At 42.0% G+C, this 18,976-nt stretch overlaps 1 protein-coding gene across 13 annotated transcripts in view; it reads right to left on the bottom strand.

The window, feature by feature from the left end:
* Positions 1-10,644: 10,644 nt before the first annotated feature.
* The window catches only part of esrrb (estrogen-related receptor beta), a 62,383-nt gene continuing 54,051 nt past the window's right edge, over positions 10,645-18,976 (bottom strand). For all 13 annotated transcript variants that reach the window (XM_049740161.2, XM_068652986.1, XM_049740159.2 and 10 more), the window contains 2 exons: positions 17,619-17,888; positions 10,645-14,480 (listed from right to left, as the gene is read on the bottom strand). In XM_049740161.2, coding sequence (XP_049596118.1) covers positions 14,236-14,480; positions 17,619-17,888 — 515 coding nt within the window. In that variant the 3' untranslated portion in view covers positions 10,645-14,235. The remainder of the gene's footprint in view (positions 14,481-17,618; positions 17,889-18,976) is intronic.

Genomic DNA, 18,976 nt, shown 5'->3' with positions numbered 1-18,976 from the left:
TTAGGAGAGATAACACACAAGGGGAAAAATTTTATGCATGTGCTTACTGCTTAGTGTATGATGTAAATGAGATAACTAACACAACAAATATCTACAAGTCAACACAAAATATAATAACAAAAGTTAAAACATCATAAAAAAACAGCAACAATATTAGTTTTGTATTAAAAGTTAATCGGCTTTGGTAATGTCAGGTAAATCAATATGTGCAAGTTTTCAAAGCACATTTAGACTCTCCTCCTACTTTCAAAGTGATCCTAGACACATACTAAATTCATAAAAGCATCAAACTAATTGCTAGCACTTGGCTGAAGCGTGCCGGAGAAGCAGTGAATCCTCCATAGTGCCGAGTGTACGCGTATCGTCTACGCGGCCTCTCTCCAGTTTAACAGTGTGTGCCAGGGCCTTGCTCTGCCTGCCGGAGCTGTACGTGCAAGCATTATTATCATTATATTAATGTGACATTAATTGCTTTTACTTTTTCACTCCATTAAGTGTGCTCTATCTCTTTGGGAGCCCGGCCAGATGGTTTATCACTTCCCGTGCTGTTGGTAGCACCATTAATGGGCTAAGACACTGAGCTATAAAATAATTGCGCCGCAGTGTTGGAAATGGTCGGCGTGCTAATTGAAAAGTAATTGCGGAGGTTTAGTGCAACTGTCATGCCATAAAAGCCTGTCATAGGGGAGGAGGATGGCACTCTAGTAAAAGGCTATTGTTTGCTTTCATACTATAAAGTGGCCTAAGACATGGAGCAACAATCTTTATGTTAACGGGGGGAAATGATCCATTGAAAAGTCCACTCTTATCCTCGTCCGCCACACGTGTCAATATATCACAGTTTTATACCGCAGTCACTTACATGTATACATCTACATATAGTAAAATTAATATTGTGAGCAGGAGTCAATTAGGTAACAATGACAATGGAGGAGATGTGATTTGACTTTGAGGAGGTGATATCTTCGAAATCAACGGGGGGAATAGTTTTACGATCCGTTAAAGGGAATTTAGGACACTAAAGCAGACTGGTAAAGTACAAAAAGGTTTGATAATAAAAAGAGAATTTGAAAACAGACAGAAGTACAAACAAAAGGCTGCTACACCTAAAAAAAAAAAAAAATACTCAACTCAATTTTATTTATAGAGCACGTTCAAAACAACCATTGTTGCAGAAAAAGTTCTCTACATGAAGTAACAGAGAGTTAAAAGTCTAATTTTCTCACTGGCTCCAAGGCCGCCAAGTGTCTGTCCAGAGTTTGCATCCTTCCCATTATTGATGAACGTTCGTTGTTTAGGGTGATGTGGGGTCAACGACAGGGCCGCCACGCTCTCATTTAAGCCGTCATTATGAAAACAAATCAGCCTCTTGCTGCTTATCAGCCTCTCATCGACTCCCTTTCGTGCCGCTGTCGAGTGGCCAATCCAACATATTGACACCCATTGACTGGGACTTGAGGAAGAGGAAGATGGTGAACTTGTCCAACACAGATCAGGGTCAGGGCAAGGGAGGGAGGCTTTTGTTTGTGTGTCTGTATGAGATCCAATAATGCTGCGTGTGCTCCAAATGAATGGGATGAAAATGAGGCCTGGGACTGGTGTGATTATTTCCATACAATATCCATCCATCCATTTTCTGAACCGCTTAGTCCCCACGGGGGTCGCGGGCGTGCTGGAGCCTATCCCAGCCGTCATCGGGCAGTAGGCGGGGGACACCCTGAACTGGTTGCCAGCCAATCGCAGGGCACACAGAGACAGACAACCAATCGCACTCACACTCACACCTAGGGACAATTTGGAGTCTTCAATCGGCCTACCAAGCATGTTTTTGGAATGTGGGAGGAAACCGGAGTGCCCGGAGAAAACCCACGCGGGCCCGGGGAGAACATGCAAACTCCACACAGGGAGGGCCGGAGGTGGAATCGAACCCGCACCCTCCTAACTGTGAGGCGGACGTGCTACCCAGTGCGCCACCGAGCCGCCTATTTCCATACAATATAATTTTGCATATTTTTTTTTATGTGTTTCTTTCTTGTTTACTCTACAAAGAGCAGAATATTTTGATTAGAAGAAGAAATAACAGTTAGAACCACAGCTCACCTTCTTGCTACCTCTTTCCTCTCAAGGTCAATACCTTCAAAAATGGGTCCAAGGAGGAGGAGTAAGTCTCCAAACGTGGTGGCGCCCTCCACCAATGCCCTCTCAAGGACTTCAGGAGGCAGCGACGGTATGTCAAACTAAAGTGAAAAGTGTACCCATTGCCTCTTTATGTCTCCATTTGGCACCCTCATTAGGGCCGTTCATGAACGCTTTAGAAGGCCCCTGCACATCCAACGTCCCCCCCCCACCCCCACCCTCGAGACTGCACCTTTCCCAATCAAATAATTCTCATTAAAAGCCCATTGGGGGAAGAAGGGGGTCACCGCGGTGGTTGTATCCATATAGTGCGATCATACTAATGTAATATTGATTGCCCCCAGTCGCCACGGCACCAGGACAATAGCCCAGTCCTGCATGCCTCTGGTCAGTCCCCCAGCAGTACCCCCCCTCCTCCTCCCAAGCTTGGCTGGGTATGTGATCCATGCATCAGATTAAAAAGCACAGCTCCCTTTGCTCGCCTTTGTGACGCTCCAGACGGCAGCGGCAGACAAAGTCGGAGGACAACATCTAAATGCATTCATAAACATTGTCCTCAAAGAGGCAGCTCCATACTGTCGTAAATCTCCACCTCATCCTCTTCGCCGCTCAATTCCCTCCCCGCCGGCCGCCGCCGGCCTGTCAAGCTTCAGAGGAAGTATAAACAAGAAGTGTGTGAAAATACAGCGAGGTGAAGCGTGCACAAATGTGCAGCTCGCAGAAAGTAGTCCCCTGTGACTGCAAGTGCACAGCCTGGGGTGAGCCAAAGGATTTGTTTGTTCTCACACTGAAACATTTGACCGCTTACATACAATGAGAAAATATGTCTCCAGTCCACTTTTCTTCTCGAGTTGACGTCAGATTGAATTCCAAATCTCTGAGAGCGTTTCTTTGGTTATATTATAGCGACAGCTGTCTGCATCCATCCAACGGACCACACAGAAAGAAGCCGAAAGAACGTTGGGAGAAGAAAAGACGGGAGCACCATTTTGAAAATGTCTCCAGTTGCTTGATCATCCACGTCTATTTTTGATTCAAGTGAGTGATTTGCATAGAAAAGTTCATAAGCGCGGGACATAAGGATATGGCCATAAAAGTGAGCAATAAAAAATTTAAGTATGACAGAATATTAAAAGTGGCAGTAAATTATGACTTCGTCGGTTGGGACCGCTAATCTCAGGCTCACTGTACACAGAGAATAAAACATCACCTGAACCACCCTGACAGATATGCCCGGCTCTCCCACTCTCATCCCGGCTGCATTGTTAAGATTTAAGATAATGACACAATGACTTTCACATTGATGCCGACATTGAATCTTTTTTAAGAGGCCTCCCGCCGCACGCCCGCGTCAGCCTGTCAGCCGCTGGCAGTGAAAGAGTTGAATGTCGTTTCCCCACGTCGGGAAGAAATTGTTCGTAACATCGGGCCCTCACACTTGTCTCAACTCATTTATTTCAGCCAAGGTCTACGGATATAAATAAAAGGAAATGTTACTGGCGCATTTCAACTCAGCGCCAGCCTTGAGAGCAGTAATGTAACCACATATCATCAAAAGTGCTGAATCTCCTTTTGTCACCACCACATGACGTGCAATTCCTTCAAACGTATTCAAGCCGGTGCCATTCAGACAAATAAATAATTACGCAACACTCAGGACGGATTCTTAACTCTTAGCTCAGGGTCCATCAGACTGATACAATATGAACAGAAAGCAAGCCAGAGCCTTAAACCCAGACCATTATCTGGATTAAAATAGGCCTTATACTCATGAAGTATAGTGATAAAACTGTTCAAAATGATTTCCCCGCACAATCTGCTAAATACAGTACATATATTATTATATATATATTCTATTTTTATAATTATTAAACATTTTGCATGTGTCCACTCTGTCAAGTGGTAATACAAATACAGTAAAAACATTTTAGAAATGTGAAATATATTTATTAAACTTTACAAAGTCAGCTTGCTAATTGAATTAGTTTGCAAAGTGTGGCCATTAAATTCTAACAGTAGCCAGAAATGTCCACCCTGTCACACATTTTGCTCTTTGCATGTAAATTGTCTGCATGCAAGTAATTTATAAAAGTTTAGGGGTTGGACCCAAAATGTTCTAACTGCACAGGTTTGATTCAATACAAAGAATATCAAGATCAGTGGAAAATTTAAAACAAAGTTTATGGTAATATTGACTTACCTACTTTAGCAGGCCACGTGAAATGAAATGGTCCCCCGAGTCCTTGACTTTTCACACCCTTGGCAAATTGGGGAAATATGTGATGATAACCCTGGAAATGGAGATAGAATTTAAGGGAAATAGCTCTTCTGTTGGAACTTTGGTTTTGGAACTGAAGGCCACTGTGGACACACAAAAATGGGGAGCTCCTAACCTGTTTTCTGTCAAGGTGCCCTTGAACAAGACGCCGACCCCACCGGTCACCTTTCCTCCTGCTTAAGCGGTACGAGCCACTTGGGTGTGTGATCTGGTTCTGTGTGGTTGCAATTTAACAGGTGATCCATAGGTGGAGCTCTTCTCATTATAATATACAGTAGATGGCATTCATTTTTCAGCATCTGCCTTGAGGGTTCGTTCACTTTGCCCTCTGGCTTTCTGCAGAGAGGAAAAACACAGTTAGAGATACAAACAGAAAGTATCACTTCCTCAAACTTCTTAAAATCTAAATGTCCATTTATGTTTTTTGCCTGTACTTAACAGAGCAGATGCCCTGAGAGAGAACCACAAACCGGCAGGTCCCAAGAGGAGGATAACTTAATTGAGCTATCCTGGGAAATCTAATTACAATAATGCACAAAGGATTGTGAGCTATTCCCTCCGCTTCTGCTCTAACACCTCTACAACACATTCGCAGGAGAATGGGCAGAGGGTGAGAGCGAGAGAGAGAGAGAGGCATGGCGGTGGAAAGAGGCACGGTGTGCAACAACTGTAAAACATTTCATGGGAGATGTTTTAATCACAATTCATGGGCCAGTAAAAAAAACGAAACAGCAGCACAGTCAGTGAGCAGCCTCGTCAGGTCAAAACAATGACAAGAAAATAAAGCAGTGGCGGCCGAGCATTTGATACCAGGGCCTGAGTGGGGAATTGGCCACTAATATTTGTTGCAATAGTGGAAATTGTCATTGCAAAGAGGCTGGAATTCGTTTGGAACAAAAAAATAAATACATGTGTGGAAGCAATGTAACCAAGCGGAATGCTCCAAAATTAAGATTGTTAGGAATTAATTTATAAGAAATACTAGAATCTCGGTTATAATTATAAATTAAATAATTAAAAGTTTTTTTTTTTTCCTGTGATTTCATGTTCATATTCTTTGTCATGTGAGGGTGGACATGTGACAAAGGAGAAGCAACATTAGCAAGAAAACACACTCAATTTGCCATTACAGCGAGCAGCTGGGGAATGATCATTGCCACATCAGTGTGCAGGGCTATTGAGCAAAGCACGGCAATTCAAAGTGACATTTGCCATGTATGTCGTTGTTGCCAGAGCCCAGTAAACACACCACACACACACACTTATTGGGATTTCTAACAGCCGGCTCAGCTTGTGCAGAGGTAAAGACAAAAAGAATTTCTGATTCCCCGTCCTTAGAACATTAAACACATTTTAAGCTTAAGAACGCATGTGGCAAGATGTGAATACGTTGGCTGACTGACTTTTCTGAACACCCTAACATTGATGCCGGAAATAATTGTGTATGCTTTCTTATGCAGTCAATAAGAGTGCATGTATGTTTGTGATTGAGAGCAAGGTCAAAGGGACACCACGCAGGCTTGCCAATGGGGGAGCGTTGAATGACGAGAGCGGGGCGGGGTGGGGGCTTGGCGTGGGGCTGCGCCTGTGCCCAAGGCCAAAGCCACACAGACGGACACCATATTGAAATTAGCAAATGGACTGCATAGTGTCGCTTGCTGCCCCATTTGTGCTCGCCTCCTCTGGATGATATACACACGCGCCCAGCCAAGGGATGCCGCACTTTCAAAAGGGCAGCGATGTGCAGGAGAGGTGGGGTGTGTGTGTGTGTGTGTGTGGGCAGGGGCGCTGTGGACGTGTCTAACCTCCCCCTGTCCTAAAATGAAATGGGTAGGCTCTTATTTATTTACAGCATGTTTTGCACTCATCTCATAACATTGTAAATTACCTGCATGGTCAAGGCTCTCCCCTTGCGCAGGAGAGTGAAGGGACACTAAAGCATTTGATCTATACGAAATTTCATTCAGGAATCACATGCGATCTGTCCATTTCCATAAATCACACTTTATGAGTCGTATTTTAAATACAAAAATCAGGTGTATATGAATATAAATGTATAAATTATGAGCAGGGGCATACGTGTGTTATATGATGCACAATATGTCTGTAGGCCCCCCGACAGACAGAACATCTTGCAAATATTTATGAGAGTTGTGCAGTATATCTGGAAAAAAGGATAAGGGATGTGTGATGTGATGTTCCTCATGCATTCTTTGCTGCCTGATCAGATACTGACGGTTATATTTTTCAATATAGAATTTTTACCGGCATCATCAGGGAGTGTGATGATTAAAAAAAAAAAAGCTTCCAGAAAGAATAAACACCTAACTTAATTTTATATCAAACCGAACCGTGTGCATGTGCATGCACGTGCGTGTGTTTCTGTATGTGTGTGCACGTAGAGAGAATTCCACGAGTGGGAATTCTCCCGGGGCCGAAGCGGCTGGTCTTAACTGTGAGAGGCAGGGGCCTCCTCCATTATGGCGAACAAGTGCATTTGTTTTAAGGCCAGTGGAGATTTCTAACCTTTGCTTGACACACTGCAAAAGGTCAAGCCCATCTGTGGCTTCCCTCCGGAGTTGAGCCGGACCATTTCCTCTCAGCACCTTTGGGCCCCCGATAAAATCCTGCCATGAAGGGATCCGAATCATGAGTCTGGAAGACAGTCAGACAATGGCTACGCAAATATGGCGGTTTTAAAATAAATGAGAATGAATTTTATACCAGCAAAACAGGCGAAACTATTAAAAAGGAAGAAAAGAAAAAGAATCAAGTAAAAACCACAATGATCACTTAAAATCAAAATGACAAAAGAAAGCTGTGATGGTAAATAAAAAAAATAATAATTATTTATTAATATTATATTATATATTACAATCAGGCATTTTTATAACAAATAATTATTTTATATATTTTAAGATTTACTTATTTTCAATTAAGCTAACAATAATCAGAAAAAAAAATGGCATTTTAAATGGCCCACAACATTTTGAACAGTGGTGTATGTGTTTTTGATTTGTAGATAATTACACTCATAGTGTGTAATTTATTCCTGACCTATGCGAATTTCAGCAACCCCAACTTTCACCAATAAAAGCCACATCATTCGTTGATCTCCTAAAGTACTCATGACTACAACTGCACTTGAGACAGTAATAAAAACTCCAGGCATCAATGTCGTCAAATATCAGATAGCCGCACACTCAGATGAAGCAATAGCCTAATAATGGAGTTCAAAGTGCTGTCTCAGTCTTGGGTAATAACGCTGCAATGAGCCTAGTGGCTTTTTCTCCATTTGATGGACGTATCCACACTTATCAGTGTTCCTTATCTCCCTTCATTATTTCCAAAGCAGTGTTTAAATTGGAAAAGCCCATAAGAACGTGTAAATACATGGCAGAGGCAATAAAACAGTGAGAGAAGACCCCTCCTCAAAACACACACATATACTCGCACACTTCCCGCCACAGTGTTCTCTATGGTTGGAGGTAGATACATTCTGGAGATAGTTGGAAATATTTCAGCTCCCTCACAGCTTCATCCTACAGATAAAGATACAGAGGAGCAAATAAATCTCAAAGCAAAGAACAAAACCCTTCACATGTAGTTTACCTCTGTGTGTGTGTGTATGTGGCCTCTCTACATACACTAAGTGTGCACGAACACACTTTAGGCCTAAAAGCAGTCATTTCTCAAAAAAGGTTGGGAAAGTCTTTGCAACCTCTCCAAGTACATTAGTCTCTCTGAGGCCTTAATTGTTCTCATGCTTTGAAAGTATCGCTATACATTTTTGCTCTCACACAACTACTATTTCATTTCATTTTATTTTTAAACCATCTATTTTGTCCCTTGATGTGTACAAGGAAAATTTAAGTGCTACTTAGTCATTTTCATTCACTGTATTTGAGCTTGCATAAGAGTTTGGTAAAAGTTCTTGAGCAGAGCAGGACAAAGGTCCGCTCATTAGGTTTTTCAGGACAGTTGCTCAGCTGTGCATTAGCGCTGAGGAGAGCCGGCGTGTAACCTGATAAACGCACTTAAAATAGTGAAGATGGACAATGAGAGGGCGAAATCTCAGACGGCCTGCAGTCGCTGCGCCTGCGAGGCACTTTGACAGACTATCGATCGGCCGGAGGGAGCTGTGGGCGGGGTCAGAGGTGTGAGATGCACCGCTCATGTGCAGGAACAGGTACACCCATCTATGCAGCCATCTGTATTTCCGAACCGCTTTATTTTTCTGTGGTGGTGTGCCTTGTATTCTCTTGAGGAGGATATTCTTCTACAATGCACCCAAATAGCACAGAAATAATTTTATTTGCCACTTATGTGACGTAATGTCTGACAGCACTGATTGTGGTGTTATTGAATCGCCACCGGTTTGTCAAGCCTGGGGGGGCTCCAATTTCACAAATGGAACAATAAATACGGAATATAAAGGAGGGTCTGCGACTCAAAAACAAGGACGTCATGGGGTGTGGTCACATGGAATTTCAACAAAGGGAATTTGTGTGTGTGTGTGTTTGAGAGAGAACGAAGGTGTCCCACTGTTGGTTTATGTGCCAGCAGCTCTCCTGGGCCTCGGCGCGCTCCCTTTTCGAGCTAAGTGTAATTTGAGCGTGGTCTTGATACAAAGTGTGTGCAGCAGCTCTGTTCAAAGCCAATCACTCACCCTGACGTGTAATCCTTTCCCCCAGCATCATCAGTGTTGCTTCAGGAATAATGAAACACACTTAAGGCGTCGTGGCAGCCATTGCTCGGAGAGCGCCGTGGCATTTCGATGAGGGGCTTCGGAGGTCTGACCGGAGGTGTTTGGACCTGTCAATGAAGGGTGAACGATTGCCTCGCTGTACTGTATCTGTGAGCAGTGTATCAAAACAGTTCATCTTTTGCATCACCACTCACTTTTTTACTTTGTTTTGTTTTTTAATAATAATAATGGTAATTTAGTAATAATAAATATTCACGATGATCGGCATGTTTGGATTTAGAGAGAATTTAAGACTGTGAATGATTTGTTCTGTGCTTTGTTTGTATTTTTGCTGCTCTGTGTGTGTAAAGCAGTGGTTGTTTTACTGTAACATTTTTGTGAATTTTTATTAGCCCTAATAAATGGCATTTTATATTATACGTTATCAATAAACTAGCAGAATTTTCATTGACAAAATTATATCTTTTGGTTGAGCATTTTCATCCTTAAAATAATGTTAATTCTTTTTTGTTTTATGTTTCTTAAACAGAAATATTCAATTTATTTTTAATTTTCTAATATTTTTATTGACATATCAGAAAGCAAGTGTGCTTTAACTATAATTTTTTAGAAATGTGCGTGTGCAAGTGTTTTCTTTAGCTCAAAATGATGCTATGCGATAATCTTCCATTTCTTAATCGCCTGAGTGGAAAGAGTAGCAAAGGAATACTCGAAAAATTAAATTTCTGTCTGTCTTTCTGTATCGCAGCTTTTCACCTCGAATCACAAACTTGGGTCTACGATACCACACGCGCAAAAAAAGACAAAAACTTTGGGCCTCCATTGTCTTTGCCCTCATCCTATCCCTGATGTTTCCATGTTGAGGATTATTACAATTAATTGGCTAGCGAGACATTATTTCAAAAAGGGAAATTGGCTCGTATAATTATATAGAGAAGGGAATACTTGAACTCCCCTGGAATATCAGCTTGCTGAAATAATACAGCCCCTCCATACCCCTCCCCGCCATCATCACAGCTAACATGTCTGTGTGTTTCCTGTGACGGATGCATTTGCGATGCCTCCGCTGAACTGGCTGATGGTCATAGTTTGGAGGCAATAAAAGCGACTTGTGCCACTTACTGCCACCCATGTCTGGTCTGCAGGGATGTGCTCTCGGCTGCTTTTTGTTCTCCTTCTTTGCCCAATTAATACACCAAAGAAGAATGGCGATGCAGTCTGAGCGCCTTTCCTTTGAAACATATAAAAATATATAAAAAAAATATATAAAAAATGTACAAAAAAATAATATACGTAATATAATATAAGAAAATAAATAAATAAATATATAAATATATTTTTTTACACGACTGGCTGTCATATTTGCGAGTGTTGTGTGACTCGTTGCATTATTTGTTGGTAATACATCAAGTTAGACTACAAACAGATTTTAGGGAATATTTAATCCATTGATCCCTTACCTTATTGAAAATCAATATGGACACAGATACTGGCGATTGAATGACCAGAGAGAACAAATGTACACCATTGCAAATGATATATTTCACACCATAAATACTCAGTAATGCAGGAGCAGGGAGTCAAGTAGCCTTGCCCCTGTCTGCAGTCCATCAGTGAGAGAACAATCATGACACACTGTTCAAAAGAGGAACAAAAAAAATCACTCATACCCGCTTGGGAACCATCATGGGTGGGGTGCTAAGTGGGGGATGGGGGGGGTCTCACCCAGTGATGTGTTCAATGTGAAGCATGCGTTACCTTTACAAACAGATCAGTCAACAATGAATGGGACAGTCCGTAATTACAGTTCCAAAAGTATTTGGCAGGAGCGCTGAGGAAGGATAAAAAACATGGATGGCTCAGGTTAGGTCACGGACATGTAAAGATGATAAAAGGGTGTTGAATCAGAGAAATATTGACAATATGATAATGAGGTAGTAGTCAGCAGGGCGCTGCATACTTTATTTTCAATGGTACTTCGGCAACCTACTGCACTGAAGACTGATATATTTACACACTTAGCTTGTACCATAAGACATTTTGAAGTTAAACAGTGCCGCGTTACAAGGTGGACAGGAAAAAAAAAAAAGAAAGGAACCTTTTTTTGTCAGCTAATCGTCATCCACTAAAAAAGTATATTATTTTTTTGAAAAAGATTTTCCGTATAATGCAGTTTCATTTCAACAAGCACAAGTTTCTTGCCAGTGGAGCAAAGTAAATATAGTTCTTAATGTGATACACAGGTTACATGTGAGTGTTTAGAAAGGTTTCTGGATGTTACTTATCAACGATAAGTAAAAACATGCTTGGAGCAAGGTCTCAATCAGAAGTGGTCCCTATTGTATTGCACAACAGCAAGTGGACTTACAGGGCTCTATTTTTGTAAGCAGCACAAATTTGGCATGGTGAGTGGCGTAAATATGAATCAATGTGGATTAGACCAGGTCGTTTTGCAATTTTGCAAGTCGGTGTATTATAAAAAAGCGATTTGCGCCGTTGTGGGTGTGAGCACAGGAACACTGATGATTTGTGCCCCTATAGCTGTGTGCTGGGTGAATAAAAAAAATTGAATAATTAATAATCATAATGATGCATTCAATAAATTGTTTCAGAGGGTTTCATTGAGCCTGCTATGGTGCCTTTTATGAATACAATGTATGTGACATGTCCATGTGTCTGCCTGTGCCAGGATCAAATTCGCGCAACAAAAATCAGAGTATGCCAACATTTCTACATGCATCATCTACAAAAATAGAGCCCAGTGTCCCTCTACAATATAACTGGGAGTTATTTTTTGAAAGGTGTGGCTGGTTTGACTCCACAACATTGACCCCAGGTTGCTGTGAACCCTGCCTAGGTGCTGGCCTTTCATATTGTGAGCACAACGGTGACTCTCCACCACTACTTTGATGAAAGTCTTATATTTTTTGTGACAGCCCTGCCTTTTATCACACCACATAAAATCTGTCAGTAGTATAAATGCGCACGTCTCACAAGTGAGCTGGACGGACAGGAGTTGAGCACACAGGCGGCGTAATGGACATGAAGTTAAAGAGAGCCTAAGATCTGTCTCCCAGCAGGGATCACACCTTGTAGTGACACATTGTTGGCTTGCTGTTACCCTCTGGCGCTTGCTGACACTTTGTTTCTTGCATAGCTTGGCCATCCCGCCCGCATAGCAAGCTGCTGGGCGATGGTGTCATACAGCACCGACCACTGTGAGTGGGGCTGCAGGATAACTCACAAATGTGGTTCCGTGGCAGAGAATATTACACCATTTACTGCAGAATACAACTTTCTGCAGGAGGAGAGGATTAGCCTGGACTGACTGTGGTTAAAACCACATCCCACAAGTGGTGGGCTACCTGCTGTTCCACAAGAGGACTCCATAGCAGTGGTGCCAGAGGAGGCTTTGATGGTTGTATTGCATAATCATCATAATTGTACCTTTTACAGGTCTTTGGTTGCCAGGTCATTTGATATTTGTGTTTGCTAATTCTTTAGTAATTTTGTGTTACAAATTAAGAGATTGTTGTTTTGTTTCCTCGTCATTGTGCTTAGATATAACTTGAATAAATGAGCTGTCAATCAGCAGGCAGGTTACACCAGATTCATGAGCAAAATAGCGTCGGTGAAAATTTAGTCCTCTGGTAGGTAAGAAACAGAGGTGAATAAAGTAAACAAGATTGACTTGGCAACTTTTGAGTTGTTCAAGGTGCAAGTAGAGTGTAACATTCTGGTGCGTGTGTCAATGTGTGTGTCTGTTTGTGTGTGCACATGCGTGCGTATCAATTTTCTGCCACCTCTATGTGAGTCATGGTCTTACCATGGCCAGCCCAATGAAAAATGTTTGGCTCCACCACTGACCACTGTGTCAACATGATGGTCAAAATGCGGTCCACGTGCCCGCTACCACGCAGACAACAACCTCCTGCAGGGTTAAATATAAATCCGTTGTGAAGTGCCTTTGCACCTGCCGTTTACCTAGGTCCGATTCAGGCTCTATAAATGCCGACACAGCTATTTAAAGCCAGAAGGTATCTAAGATGGTGCAAGCAGATGCTAGCCACCTTGCTCCCAGTGTGTGGGATGACTCCGCCGCGGGCTTAAAGGGGTTCCAAAATAAAGCGCTTTGACATATGGGCCTCTGATTGTTTGAACATGGAATCTCCTGGACTAGTGCCACTTTGTAGAAAGCCTTTGATACTGATGATCAGCTTTCACCTATAACCTACGTTGGCTCGGCCCATTTCCACGGGCTTAAAAAGGACACAATCGATGGGCTAACGTGAGGAGACGAGAAATATTGTAGTGTGCGATAGAAGCAAGCAAGCAGGCACGGCCTTGTGGCAACAGCAGCATTGAAACGCAGCACATGAAAGATGAAGGTTGAGCCTGGCATTCCCACACCGTCATTTATTGCTGAACTACAGAAGAAGACTAGCGACTAGTGTAACTGCCTATTCTAGTTTGGTTAAACAAGCCTTCCACTGTGAGACGGATCAGATCACACTACTCTCGAGAGGTACTGTAACTTATACGTCCGAGGACGTTTCAGAAGTTAACAGCTCATATTTAAGCTGTTCTTTTTTTTTTTTTTCTTTCTCCCCTCACCTGCGCATGGAGGGTGAGAGAAAATGGCCACCAATATCAACAGACTTCAAACTGTACACTCAGTTTTCCAGTAATCAACGTATACATGTCCCGGACGGAAACACATTGATGAAAGTGTTGTGTTGACACACCTCTGCCGTCTTCAGAATAAATTCAATGAAGGAATTTCTTGTTACTGGCATCTACTTATTCTGAAGATGCTGAGGGATCCTGGGAGCATGACCACCAATAATTAACAAAAAGAAATTATTACTGTACATAGTACTTTGTATATATATTTTACATTAATCTTCATCATTCTTATATTTATATTAATAACCAAGTTTCTGGTTGTTTTTTTGTTTTTTTTAAACATGGTGTCCAAATGTTGCAGGAGGAGTGAGGTCAGTCTGAGTGCCGCCTCGCCAAGCTGAGGTCTCCCCCACCCCCGCCTCCCGAGCACCTTCTAAATCCTGCTTCCAAAAAGTCCCACTGTGCAGCACTAAAGCAGCTCCAAGAATCAGACCTTGGCCTCCAGCATCTCCAGGAACAGTTTGTGCATGGGCACCTTGCCCTGCACCTTGATGCTGTAAAAGTGCTGCACAGCCTTGGTGGCCGTCTGCCGCAGCAAGGGCAGGGTCATGAGCAGTTTTCCCGCCCGCCGCGGGTCCTCCGGGTGCTGGCTGCTCTCGAAGTCCTGCAGGGCCTCGTGCAGAGCGTCCTGCAGCTTCTGGACCGCCTCCATGTCCTCTATGTGCATGGAGTCTATCGGGGTGACAAGATTTAAGAAGAGTAAGAAATGTGCTCTTCACTTGAATACACTGATACGGAGGGGAGGGGGTGTAGATTTTTGGAAATTAAATCTCATGATTGATATGAAGTGCTATCAGAGCAGTGAGGTGAGGTGAGGAACACGTTATCAGTATATTTCAAGCGCAGACAGGACAAAGAATGGATCATAAAAACAACAACAACATGTGCTTTGTTTTATTTATTTCCTTCCCAACTCTTTGCAGTGCCGTGCGGCTTATTAAAACGGCCTTTGACCAGCCGCACTGAAAATCAATGTTATCCCCCAGTAACAATGGCATGAATCGTGGAGCTAATAGCACACATTAAAAAGCCCGTTTGGGAAAGACAGACAATTATTAGTAGATAAAAAAGGGGGCACCATAAGCAAGACTATGATGAATGTGACACAATTAATTTTCCTGCCAACTTACTTTTTATATCACAAGGGAAAAACTTCTTATACATAATTCAAAAATGTTGACTTCTATGTGTGCTCAACTAGACTTTTAAAAATTGCTCTGCGGTGTTTCTCGGCTAATTGCAGATATTTAAATAGCGCTATGAGATCTACTCTAAGAGACAAAGTCTAATTAATAACAAGAAAAAGAAGCAGAAGAATAATAGAATATAACTATATATATAACTAGAATAAAATAAAAAATCGTTTGAATGCTTATGATTGTATAAGATTTCCGCAAAATTTCTATGGTTTTTCACATTATATACATTAACACTGAGCTCGCTGATTTTTGTTGGATAAAATTACTATATAATTATTTAGTTGAATATTTTGGTTTTAAAATATATCTTTTTTAATTCTCTATTGTTTTATGACAGTTTTAATGTAAGCTTCAACTGGTTTGGACTAAGCATGTGCGATGATAAAATATTTTTATATTTAATATTATTAGCTTTATTAGATTAGAATATTAGAATATTACCAACGTAGTTAGTATTTTTTATATGGGCTGTCTAAATTGTGGATTTTCACTTATTGTGGTTGAGTTTGGAACGTATCCCCTGCAATAAACAGGGCTTTGCTATGCTCACACAAACTTGGACTCAATTCTTATTGGATGTAATTTGGTCAAATCTGAGTTGACCACCTGTGTAGTCTTGAGTTCAAGCACATGTCTACAGCTTCATGTTACACGTTCCTCGCTCATTGTCGCCTTCTGCTCTGTTGCTATCAGCCCTCCTCCTCTCTTAGGGAGTCTCGGCGGTGGCGCGTCTCTCACTGGCTAACCAGTCTGACACCCCAGAGGCGGCGAGTCATTGCCCGCCTCACACGTCTCACCTTGGCGCCATGCGTTTGGCCACGTGGGACGATAAAAGGCAAACCAGATTTCTAAGCGGGCCCCGTATTCATCGACTGGAACAAGCGTATTCCCAAAACCTTGAGACATTTTTCACCCTGACGGCTTTCAAGCCCGCAGTGGTGAAATGAAGTAGGTCGTTTGGAAAAGTACAAAGCAGGGGGAGGGAGAGGAGAGACGAACATAATTATCTTATGTTACATTTACACTGAAATAGAAAATACAACCCTAATGAGTATTTTTACTAATCATTTTTTTCCACTTAAGCAAACTTAAGAGTTTTAGTTTAGAGTAATTCTCATTAAATGTTTTCCATTATCCATTTACCTGACTATGCAGCAAGTACATTGTTCTGTTTTATAGCAAAGCAGTTATAACAATAATGAAATTGGATACTCTTTTATGGTAAAGTCTACTTTAGTTATTGAGGGGGTCAAAATTTAATTGGAACATTCTTGGACGAATAAAAAAAAAATGCAGGTTGATGTATGGGGCTGGAGGCAAAAGACACTAACAAGGGAAGAAAATGCAAGCAGCGTGTGTTGTGTTTGGAGGAGGGATGGAATTTAAAAAAACAACAACTTTGAAGAAACAATTTCCTTGCAATCCATCAGTAAGCCCACATCGATGTGATTGATAAACTGCTAATTACAAAATCAATGGCTATGAATTTTCACAGCTGTCAAACAGGGGGGCTCCCAAGAGAATGATTTCCCAGAGACCTTGTTCTAACGTGGCGGACCCCCTCCTCTTCCTCTTCCCCCTCGAGCACACCTCATGACCAACGCTCTGCTGTCTCAAAGCAAATAGCTTGCATCAGCATTTTCATTTTTCAGCTTGGACAAAACAAGGGGGGAGAGGCCTGGTGACCCGGCGTGCATTGATCAGAGGGGGAAGGGGGGTCTGGGAACAGGTCCTGCCTCCTCAAAAGGATCCTGTCAATAGCAGCGTGCCGTCTTTTGCATTGGAACAAACGAGCTCGACCGCGGCCTGATACTCATTCCATTCGACTTAACACATTTTATTGACAGCCACTGTGCTCCTAATGAAATGCTAAATTTATCTCCAGTGGCTGCTGTGCCCTGCAGCTACTGTTATGGAGATAGCGGAGGAGAAATACCACAACTCAGAAGGTGTTCAATTAAAAAGCTCCTTCCCTCCCCGTGCCTCTTTCTCGTGCATTGCCCTTATCTTCTCCCTATCTGTGCGGCTCACGCTCCAAACTAAAGGTTACGCGCTAAAACTCCAGCAAAAGTGAGAAATGTCATCCGGGAAACTGTTGGCCAATATCTCAGTTTCATTGTGTGGTCAGCATATCATTTATCAAATCTACCAAACACTTGCTTGCAAATATATTGGAGTGGAAGTTTATTTGTTAATGGATATGAGACCTTTTTAAGTATTTGTGATGATGTAAGGAAAAAATTAAATATAAAAAATGTGATGATTGCAAACAAATTTTATTTTATATATTATTTTGTATTTTAAAACTATTTTAGAATAAACAAATACTATTAAAAATAGTGCATGAGTGAGCGTGTGTGTGTATGTGTGTGTGTATGTGTGCAATCAAACAATTCTTGTGGCATGACATAAAACAACAACCAAGACAAATTGGACAAATAATTTACTGCAATTCTAAGTTATCATAATAATAATAATAATAATAATAATAATAATAATAATAATAATACGTATATGCAAAATACACATTTAAAAAAAAAAGATTAGATTTGGATTGTTAAAAATTAACTCCTGAGTGTGTGTGTGTGTGTGTGTGTTGGTACTGACTCACCTGAGTTGGCAAGAGCGATGGCCTTGAGTGTGACAAACTCCTCCTTCTCCACTTTGAGCTTCTTGCATTTGCGAACCAGCTGCAGGATGGACACGTAGAGGTCCAGAAGGCCCGTCAGCCGCGAATGCTCCTCGTCCATGATGTAGTCCTCGGCGTACACCAGCTCGTCCTCGTACGGCAGCGAACGGAACACGATGCTGAGGATGAGGATCTCCATCCAGGCGCTCTGCAGAAGGCTCATCTGGTCACCCAGAGACAAAGTGGAAAATCCTGGAAGGACACAAGTGGTAAGGTCAGGGAACATTTTTGACCTGCAACGGTGCTCAGTGGAACGCAACCTCTGCTATTTAGTGTGCCGGAGAATTGCATACACAAATCGTATTGCCCCTCCACAGTATATCTTTACATAAGAATAATGCACAGAGAAATTAATTGAAAAAAATAAATAAACACATAAGCATAGATCCAAGCCACTATCAGAATGTAATCTATTTTTCCCCCAACAAGGTTTTGTGGAAAATGGCTGAAGAGGTTTTTTTTTTGTTAACGAATAAACAGCGACTAGGAGAGAACACAACCCTCAGTGTAACAGTGACACACATTACATGAAGGAAAAAAAAAAAAAAAAAAGCCAGGCTTTGGACCTCGATCCAGATTGGCATCAAATCTTATCATTTGTGCGAGTACAAAATTACAAAACATGTTTTTATTGGCCCATTTATCATCCCTCCATTGTTCTGTGGAAACTGATTAAAGAGATGTTGCGCAATCCTGCTGCCTAACAGATATAAAGATGGTCACTGTAAACGCAACACTGAAATAATTTTTCCAAAGAAATCGCTGATCAAAAATTAGTTATGAGCACGGAAGCACTCACTGGAAAACAAAGCTTCAATTTAAATGCGTACAGGAAGCTCTTCTTTGAAGCAGGTGTCAGGGTGCTTGAGTGGGCTTTACTGCGGGCGACGACAGTAAATCGGTGCAAAGGTCTGGGATGCACAAAGCCAGGTGGTTACCCCTTGTATCCTGTCATACTTGTGCCGGTGAGCCGGGGATTAGCGCTGGGACGCGTTCCCGTTGCAGAGGTTGAGGACATGACACGTGCATGTGTGTGGGAGGAAAAAGAGGTGACGAGGGGGCAGGTACACGTAAAGCTTCACAAAGTTACACAAACATATATCCCCTCCTGGGAAAAAGAGAAGCATGGGAAACACTGGCCTGCCCACAAAAAGTCACAAGACAAATCAACATACTGTATTTTCCGGACTATAAGGCGCACCGGACTATAAGGCGCATCAATGAATGGCCCATTTTAAAACTTTGTCCTTATATAAGGCACCATTAATGCATCATGTCAG

The sequence above is a fragment of the Syngnathus scovelli genome, chromosome 14, assembly GCF_024217435.2.
Source record: "Syngnathus scovelli strain Florida chromosome 14, RoL_Ssco_1.2, whole genome shotgun sequence".
NCBI lineage: Eukaryota > Metazoa > Chordata > Actinopteri > Syngnathiformes > Syngnathidae > Syngnathus > Syngnathus scovelli.
This window is presented reverse-complemented; position numbering and strand designations above follow the sequence as displayed.